The sequence below is a fragment of the Sarcophilus harrisii genome, chromosome 2 (assembly GCF_902635505.1).
Source record: "Sarcophilus harrisii chromosome 2, mSarHar1.11, whole genome shotgun sequence".
Taxonomy (NCBI): Eukaryota; Metazoa; Chordata; class Mammalia; order Dasyuromorphia; family Dasyuridae; genus Sarcophilus; species Sarcophilus harrisii.
Window position 1 is genome coordinate 414,350,486 of NC_045427.1, and position 9,846 is coordinate 414,360,331.

Consider the following 9,846-nt stretch of genomic DNA (forward strand, 5'->3'; position numbering starts at 1 on the left):
TTATGTATAATACCTCCCATATTGATGGATTTATGTATATCTGTGAGCCCCTTCAGAAACCTGCTAATCTGATTTGATTTCCCATTTCCTTTGGTGGTTTCATCTCTCTTCCTGAGATGTCAGGGAGGGAATGATCACCTCCTTTAATGATGTTTTCACTCCTTTTTTGAGCAGCCAGGGTAGGCATGATTACCTCCCTTTTTGGGGCTTCTCACTCACCTCCTTATGAAGTCAGGGAGGTCATGACCACCTATGTTCTAAAAACAAAAGAAAGTGGGAGATGTTATGGGCCAGAACTTGAAACAAGGTGCTAAGTCAGTAGAATTAATAGAGACAATGGTTATCTAATTAAGCATGATACTTAACAGTTCTCTCATTCAGTATATGTACTTAGTACTTACTACAGTTCTACAAGATTCTCACCTTTAAGAAAGCATAATATAAGTTGGGAGCCTCAACCAGGATTCAGTTGGGGAGGTTCAGAAGCCAGAGAAGGCATCAGGAGCTTAAGCTCTTGGAACCAAGGCGAGAGATAGGCCTCTAAGAAAGCTAACTGAGCCCCAGGAAAGGAGAAAAGACTTGGAAAGAGAAAATAAATGATTTGGACTTTAATTCCTGGCTGCAATTGTGGTAATTATTGAACTGAAAGAAAGACTGCCTCAAGAGACCCCAAGGAAACCTCCAAAAGAGAATATTATATTTTAAAGAGAATATTAACAAGCAACAAGATTATTGATGATCAACTGTGATGGAAGTGGCTCTTTTCAACAATGAGATGGTTCAAGTCACTTCCATTACACTTTAAAGGAAAATGTGATTTACATCCCAAGAGAGAACTATAAACACTGAATGAAAATTGAAACACGTTATTTTAAAAACTTTTTATTTCTTGGGATTTTTCCCTTTTGTTCTGATGTTTCTTTCACAACATGACAAATATGGAAATATGTTTATAATGATTATGCATGTATAACCTATATCAGATTGCTTGCTGTCTTGGGGTGGGGAGGAGTAAGGGAGAGAGTAAGAAGTTGGAAATTAAAATTTTCTAGAAATGAATGTTGAAAAACATGTTTACATGCAATTGGAAAAATTAAATACTATTTAAAAAGAAAAATAATAAAAATCAAAAAATCAAAAGATTAATAAATTGATTTATTTTGTATCATGCCACTTTGCTAAAGTTGTTTATTATTTCAACTAATTTTTGGTAGATTCTCTGATATTCTCTAATTATGCCAACATATTTTCTGCAAAAAGTGATGGTCTTATTTCCTCCTTGCATATTTTAATTCCTTCCATTTATTTTTCTTTTCTTATTGATAGAGCTAGCATTTCCAGTACAATATTGAACAAAAGTGTTGGCAATAGACATTCTTGCTTCACCCCTGATATTATTTAGAAGACTTCTAGCTTATCCCCCGAATAGATAATTCTTGCTGATAGTTTTAGTTAAATACTACTTACCATTTGAAGTAAATCTTTTATTTCCCATTTCTGTATTTTATTCTATCTGCTGTTTTTAATAAGCATGTGTATTGTTTTTAGCCAAATGTTTTTTCAGCATATATTGAAATAATCATGTAATTTCTGTTACTTTTGTTATTGATATGGTCAACAATAATTTTACTAATATTAAACCAACTTTGCATTTCTGGTATATATAATACCTAGTCATAATATGTGGGATCTTTGTGCTATGGTGCCATAATCTTCTTCCTACTGTTTTATTTATTTACCAGTATAGGCGTTATTAGAAGACAAGAGAACATCACATTTTGGGAATGAGTCAATAGAAGTTTGGTTTTTATATGAATTACAACTTTAACTAATTTTCCAAAATTTTCTGTTGCAGCAGTAAGACAAAGATGGACCTAGGTAATAATGAAAATCATTACATCAAAAAATTTGTAACTAATTTCACTTAAGAGGTGTGGAGCAGGAAAAACTTCAGTCTTTGATTGATGAATAGATCCTGTGTTCTAATCTAATGTAGATTGTAAGTATGCCAAGTTTTTTTCTTGCATTGTAAGACCCAACTAATAAAAGCCTTCCTTTTTCTTTTGATATTTCAGGGATACAAATATTATCCTTAGGCTGGGCCTCCTCATTGCATAGCCTAATTTGTACTGGGTGTCCTTACTCAAATGTCCAAATACAATCAAGGATAATCTCTTCATACTCATTACTACCATAAACTGTTTAAGTATGAAAAATCAGTCCAATTTTCCAGCCTCTCTAATGGATGTATAGGTAATAACCATACAACCCTTTATTATCAATAAATATTTGATTTGTATACTTATTTTATATACACATACCTGCAGTCATGTAAAATTTTTTGAGACAAAAAGGGGTTGCAAGTGGAAAAAAAATTAAGAAGCTCTGCCATGTAATAAATATGCTTTTGATAGGAAAAAGAAAATTCAGATCTTGATACTCAGTGAATATGTTCTATTGGGAGAGAAACCAAATACATGTGTAATTAGCTACAAAATTATTATAGTGTCAATTCGAGGAAAACCTTAGAAAGTGGGGGAGAGTATGAGAAAATGTTTGACAGGATGTTGTTCTTGAATTGAACTATGATGCATACTAGGAAACCTTAAAGATAGAACTGAAGTAAGCTCCATATGACTGCATTCTAGTCTTTGGAGACAGTATATGAATTCTTGGAGATAAAGGATAGATCACCATGTAGGGGGAGCAGCTATTTTAACCAAAGTGCTTGAGGAAGGACAATGTATAATCAGGTTGGAAAGATAGGTAATATAAAATTTTAGGATTTTTGAGTAGCAAATAGAAGAAATTGAATGTGATCTTAAAGGAGCCATTAGTCTAAACATATTCAATTCCTTCAGCTGATCTCAATAAGGCACATTCTCTAGTCCCCACTATTCTGATTGTTCTCCTCAGGACACATTATAGTCTGTCAAAGTCACATATTCAATGCAGCAGTCAGAAGTGAAGATGACAGAGGATTTACATAGATTTGTTTTCTCTGATCCTCTTCATTACCATTTCCTTCATTTTTTTTCCTGTTATGTTTGTTCCCTGACCACTTAATCTTTTTGAGACCTTCCACTTTCTTTTAGTACCTTTTTCTTCCAGACTGAAGAAATTTGCTTTCTTCCTGGTTTTTCAACTTCCTATTGACTTTATTTAAGATACAGCTCCCAGAAAACAATCTCTGGGTGGAACACAAGTTGCCTCAGGGCTCTCTCCTTTACTTGACATCAGTTAGACCTCCCTTTTGGTTCATCCTTTAAAAGGACTGTTTGTGTGCAAGTGGTTGTGAATATTTAAGAGTCATTCTGGGAAAAAGATAGAAGTATCACTTCATCTTTTTGCACCTTTCTTCTTCCCTAAGAGGTGAGTCATTAACTTCTGCAGTTGGGTCAATGTCCTGTCTCTTTTTCCATTCTTGAGTGTTTCCAGCTATCTTGCTAAATTTTAAAACTCTGGAAGTTTTTCATTGTTATGTTTCTTAGGGATCAGCAGATACCCAGATTTACAGTGATGGTGATAACTGTCTCCAAGAAAAACAAAAAAGCTTAGAGTTTTGCTTTGTATCTCTCCTCAGTAACGACATTGTATAAGAAGGGTGGTCCCATTATGGCCATTCTGTCTATAAATAATAGATGAATAGCTATAATTTCTTGAAAGCTTGATGTACTATTCTTGCAATAGGCATGAAGAAAGTATTGTATTCATCAAAAACATTGTATATATGGGAAAGAAGAGACTAAGTAATTTAAGGTTACAGACTTTCATGTAAGTAGAAGCTATGCAAATATGCTTTTTTGTTCATTGAAAAATTGTCTTTGATCTTTAGGTACAAAAGGGGTCAGTCTTTGTTTTCTTTTTTTTTCCTCATAGAAAATCAAATCCAGGAAACAACCAAAAGGTAGAATGGCTTTCTCCTTTCTAATAAACAAAGTTTTCTTAGGGCTCTTCATCTTGGCAGTAACTGGTTACACAGGTGAGCAATTTTCTGAGTCCTTGGAGTGGAACCATTGATATTTCAGAAACTTCTGTGGGGAACTAATATTTTCTGTTGCTTGAAATATATTGTTCTTCTCTCTTTGAGTTCTAGTTTTAGATCAAAATGGGAAACTCTTTTAAAAGATTTGATTTGCCAAACAGGTGAGTTTAATGAATTTGATTTATTCCAAAAGGTGAGCACAGTGGGAGAAAGAAAACCTTTTGGACAAAGTATTGAGGCAGAAGTATCCCTAACTACTTAAATAATCTTAACATACCATAGTTGTTGCTAGTTTTGAAATATCTAGGTTTTCACTGGCATTAACTCAAAAGAAAATGTTCATTCAAAAGAGGTTTCCTGAATTAGAATTTATTATAAATTTGATTCTAAAACAGTTTTCCTAAAAACCTCCCATAGTTCACCTACTCTGGTATTATCAACAAGCATCATTTGTTGGTCAGTCTGATCATTTATTGTCTAATAGCTGTGGTATTCTCTTAAAATCAAGTCCACATGCATGTAAAAGCCCTTTCATTCCATATAATTGTGAAGTGATCTTGTCAAATGGTTTGTTGCATCTATATTTTTGTTGCAGATATTTTCATCAATGCCTTTAGCAATGGAAGAATTCAAGTAAGTTTTTTATTAGTCTTTGTTTAGATGTTGGCAGAGCTCTTCATGCGCAGAGCTCTTTGATATCAGTAACATTTATATACATATTATATATTATGTTCATATGTCAACATAGTTATATACAATAGTATATATTTAATATGTGATTATATATTTAAAATATTAACAATATTTTGTTCATTAAATTAATATTTATTCATATTTAAAGATTAGTGTCATAAATTAACATTTAATGCTAAATAATTAACATTTATAATATATATTGTTATGTGTGTAATATATAATTGCAAATATTTATATCATGAACATTTTCCAACATATCCCTTCTTAATCCTTCCAGAGAGACTTACCTTATAAAATAAAAAAGAGGAAAAACTACAATTTTTGCAAAAATAGCCAACACATCAATAAAGTTTAAGATTATATATGTAATGTTTCCTTGTATTGAATTAGTCCAGGACATCTTCCACATTTACCTCTATCATACTATTATTTTCTAAAGAGTTTGGCAAAGGAATCTTATGTTGCTGGAGGTCATGCTTACCTTGATGTATTACAGGTCATTTGAAAAAATGTTTATGTGGATGTTACAAAGAAAAACTAAAATGCTACTCTGGGGTAAATTACTAAAATAATACCAAGACAGATATTTGTACATACCATGGACAGGTTAATAATTTGACAGATTGAACACCTGTTACATTTGAGTCAACAGTGTTCCACATCTGTTTGAAAATGTGTTGTTGCATCAATTAGGGAAAGCCTAAATAAATATTATCATTTGAAGGCAATAAATTAGTATTTAATTGTAAATAAGATGAATGTAAGGAATTCAGAAAAGCTTAGAGAGTCCTAACTGGACAGGTACAGAACAAAAATAATGATTTTTATACCCATTTTTTAAAACTTGAGAACACTGTATTTCTCCTCTCAGAAGAGGTAGACTTGAGATACAGAATGAAACACATGTTATCACACAGGTACATTATCTTGGCTTTTTTTGATGAGCTGATTTGTATGTGTGTGTGTGTGTGTGTGTGTGTGAGAGAGAGAGAGAGAGAGAGAGAGAGAGAGAGAGAGAGAGAGAGAAGATTTCTATAGTATAACAGTAACAACAATAATTCCTTTTAAAAAGATAGGAAAAAGTCCTATTTTAAAAAATAAAAATATGGAAATAACTAAGACTGGATTTCGTAGAAAGACAAAATATAAGATTGTGAAAATAATTGACCAGTGGGAAATGAAAAATTTTTAGTATGTGGAACATATCAGTGAACTAATTGAATCAAATTGTCAAGCCAGTAGCTCATGGAGAAATGAACTTACAGAGATTAAACATTTCATTAATTTATTTGGGTGTAGACAATGAAAAGTTTCTTTTTTTCTATCTCATTCTCCCTTGGTCAAAGAACTACAGAATGAAAATGAGATTTCCAATTAATCATTTGATTATCTTTACTTGCTTCAACCAATGGACTGAAGTAATTTTGCACTGTAGCTAGTGAGTGAACAGAACTCATTCCTTCTTTAAATAAAATGAATGTCAGCTTAGTCAGCTATATCCAATTCAGTTCAGTTAATCAAGTTTTAAGTGAATGTTTTAAGTGTGCCAGAATTTTACTAAGTCCTATAGAGGCAGATATAAGGTATAGGTGGCAATATAATATAGTAGAAAGCACAAAAGACTTAAGATCTGAGTTGATTTCAAATCCTAGGAATATAGTTATTTATTTAAAAATTTTTATTAATATATTTTGCTTGAAAATGACCTTTACTTTTTTTTTTTAAAGCAGGGAATATTCTATTTTTAACTGATTTTAAAGAATAAAAAGAAAAAGAAAAATTATCTTTACAAAAATAATGCACCAAGTAAATCCAAAAAGCATCTACTATTCCACACCATAATCTTCCACTTTGCATGAAATTTAGAGATTTCTCTTCCATTTCAGTCAGTTAATAAACATTTAATAAGCATGTTTTTTTTTTTTTGTTCCAGACACTGTACTAAACATGTTTATACAAAAAGAGACAACACAGTTCCTACCCTCAAAGAACTCACAATGTAAATGGGGAAAAAACAAGCAAAAACATGTACAAAGAAGCTATACACCAGAAATGTAGGAAGGGTCCTACAAAGAGAAGTTTCTGTATTTGATCTCTGTGGTCAAATATAATTGCACAGAGATTATTCTTTACTTATTGTTGTAATAGTCACCATTTTAATCACACAATTTTGCTTTCTAGATTTTGCAGCATTATGTCATGATATGTGTCCCTATATTCTTTTTTTTTTATAAAAATAGCTTTTTATTTTTCAAAATACAGACAAAGATTGTTTTCAACATTCACTTTTGCAAAACCTTGTGTTCCAAATTTTTCTACCTTCTTCCACATCTATCCCATCCTCTAAATAATGAGTAATTCAATATAGGTTGAACGTGTGCAATTCTTTTAAACATATTTCCACATTTATAATATTGCACAAGAAAAATCATCAAAAATGAAAAAAATGAGAAAAAAAGAGCAAGAAAACAACAGTTAACAACAAAAAAGGTGAAAATACTATATTATGATCCACATTCAGTCTCCATAGTCCCCTCTCTGGATGCAAATGGCTTTCTCCATCACAAATCTATTTTAATTGACCTGAATCACCTTATTGTTGAAAAGAGCCAAGTTTATGATAGATGATCTTCACATAGTCTTGTTGTTGCTGTATACAATGCTCTCTTGGTTTTACTCAATTTACTTAGCATCAGTTATGCAAGTCTCTCCAAGTTTTTCTGAAATCTTCCTGCTGACAGTTTCTTATAGAACAATAGTATTCCATTGTAGCCATTGCCCAACTGATGGGCATCCACTCAATTTCCAGTTCCTTGTCATTACAAAACTGTCCCTCTATGCTTCATAATGATCCCAGACGTAGTGATATTCCATTACTTCCATATACAGTTTATTTTGTGAGTGAGAGGCATCTCCTTTGTTTCCAGTTCTTGGTTACTCTAGGAAGCTCTGATTATGGCTCTTTGGTGAATACAATACTTTTCTTTCTATCTTTCATTTCCTTGGGATATAAGCATAGTAGTGGCATCCCTGGGTCAAAGATTATGTACATTTTAGTCATATGCTTTTTATTGGCACGATTTCTAATTTCATTTCTTTTTATTTAGTGACAATGTGATCCTTGGCATATAAATTAATGTCTATCTACCTCCTTTTCTTCATATGTAAAATCAAGGATTCTTTCTTATTCCAGTCCATGGTATCAAGTAGGTTGTAATCTCACTGAAGAGATAAAATTCCTACATATGAGTCAATTAAAAAACAAAACCTATTCATAGAGAATGGCCCCAATGAAAAATTGAATTTAGTAGACCATGATTGCTATAAGAATTACAGGAAAGATGAGACTTCATGGAGGAAGTGGGATTTCATTCAGGCTCTTAATGATAGTAACAGTTTGGAACAGTGGCTTATTGAGATGCAGACTCAAGACTAGGTTACAGTCCTTGAACCCAGAGACTCCCCTAGCTTTGTCAACTCATATCCCATGATTCTTTTGTCCCAAATCACAAGATGCTTTTATACTTTGGCCATTACTGAGGGTTTGATATGGTAGGTCCTCAAGTGACAAGATTCTTTGTATATATAATAGCTGATCCATAATAGTTATCTGTGATTCTTATAGCCTGACTGCAAGCAGTTTGAAAAACTACCACCACACGTATGTGACAAAAATTATGATCCTGTCTGTTCTACAAATGGCAAAACACATCGCAATGAATGTGAATTTTGCAATGTTGTTAGGTAAGTATTAAAAAATAATAACCCCGGGGACTTAACCATTCGATTGGACAATATTTTATATACAGCAATAATTTCCAGTTTCTGTATTTATGGAATGCATAATCCCATACTTTTAATGGGAGGAGCATTTTTTCTCACCTCACTCTGTTAAGAGCTCTCTTTTCTTTAACAATTATCTTACTAATAAAGAATATTAATACTATCTGCTTCCCCAAAGTATTGTGAGAATGAAATGAGACACCATATTTAAGGTATTTTATAAACTTTAAAATGATATATAAATGCTAAATATTACTGATGTGGAACCTGAACTTTAAACGGTAATTTTAATTCACTCATCTGTTTTCATTGCTATATAGAAATAGATCAACTCTGAGACTTTCTTGATTAGCATATCTTAAGACAAATTTGGTTCCTGTCAAACAGTATACTCCACCTAGTTCCTTCCTATCCCCTCTCTGGTCCCTCTTCCCTAATTCAACCCATTATGCTCTAGATCTTTCCCTTGGTCCTGCTCTCTCCTGAGACTTTTGGGTTCAGGAACCCAATTAATTGCTTAATCTTATATGATTCTGCTTTGTTTAGTCATGTTTGGTTGAGCCCATGATTTATTTCATATAATAAATGTCAAATCTTTGTCTTGTGATAAATTTCTCTCACATGAATGTTTTGTATCTCTCAAACCATTATTCTAAATCTATGCTTTCTTATTCTACTTCATCATTTTTAATTATTAATTTGTATTTATACCGCTAGTATCAGTATCAGTTAAATAGCTGTCATGAAAATGTTTAAATAAGTGTTTGTGATTGTATTAAGTCTTAAGAATATCTTTGATATAAAAAATTGATGTTCGATCTCTATGTTGGCTGAGGCTGTCACAGAGATTTTTTCTGTAGAATTTTAGAAATTGATTTTGTTTTCATGTGAATAATGATTTCTTTTACTCCTTGTCCTAGGGACACCCTAGACACAGTTAAATTTAAGCATTATGGTCACTGCTATCATGTTCTCTGATTATATGGACCTGGGACCCACTGCACAGCTGTTGTTCTTCTCATCTAATGCCAGGAAGTGTATAATCACTGTTTCTGTTGCTTTTTACTCGAATGTTGCAAGAAATATTGTTTGTTCTATTTGTATCTGTTAAAATTAAATAATTTTAAACCCTGAACTTTATGAACCTCTCTGGAATGTCTTTGAGTTGAGTATGGTGAGTTTTTTTCCCCAAATTTCAGATGAATGATTCTTTCCTGAATGAGTCATACAAAGTCTCTACCTCACTGACCATTACCTTTAGTAAGGGAGACATTGTTTCCCCTCTCCCATTTTACTACAAATGAAAAGAGAAGTCAGTGGGACTACGGGATGAGTAAAGCAGCAGCTGATCCCAATGGTCCTAATAACTAACTAAGCTCTCA

At 32.4% G+C, this 9,846-nt stretch overlaps 1 protein-coding gene across 2 annotated transcripts; it reads left to right on the top strand.

Moving 5' to 3' along the window:
- Positions 1–3,702: 3,702 nt before the first annotated feature.
- LOC105749172 (ovomucoid) lies at positions 3,703–9,599 on the top strand. Of its 2 annotated transcripts, none has more exons than XR_004231451.1 (4): positions 3,703–4,146; positions 4,581–4,618; positions 8,307–8,425; positions 9,385–9,599. XR_004231451.1 is itself a non-coding variant. In XM_031949515.1 (4 exons), the coding sequence occupies exons 1-4, from the start codon at positions 3,913–3,915 to the stop codon at positions 9,440–9,442; spliced, it is 285 nt and encodes a 94-aa protein (XP_031805375.1). In that variant the 5' UTR covers positions 3,703–3,912; the 3' UTR covers positions 9,443–9,599. The 2 variants fall into 2 exon arrangements, 1 of the variants encoding a protein (XP_031805375.1); XM_031949515.1 differs by having other exon boundaries at positions 3,703–3,982.
- The last annotated feature ends 247 nt before the right edge of the window (positions 9,600–9,846 follow it).

Coding starts and splice junctions, on each gene's coding strand:
- LOC105749172 (XM_031949515.1), top strand. CDS start 3,913: ATGGCTTTCTCCTTTCTAATAAACAAAGTTTTCTTAGGGCTCTTCATC. Junction 4,619..8,306: donor TTAGCAATGGAAGAATTCAA/GTAAGTTTTTTA, acceptor TGATTCTTATAG/CCTGACTGCAAGCAGTTTGA. Junction 8,426..9,384: donor GAATTTTGCAATGTTGTTAG/GTAAGTATTAAA, acceptor TCCTTGTCCTAG/GGACACCCTAGACACAGTTA.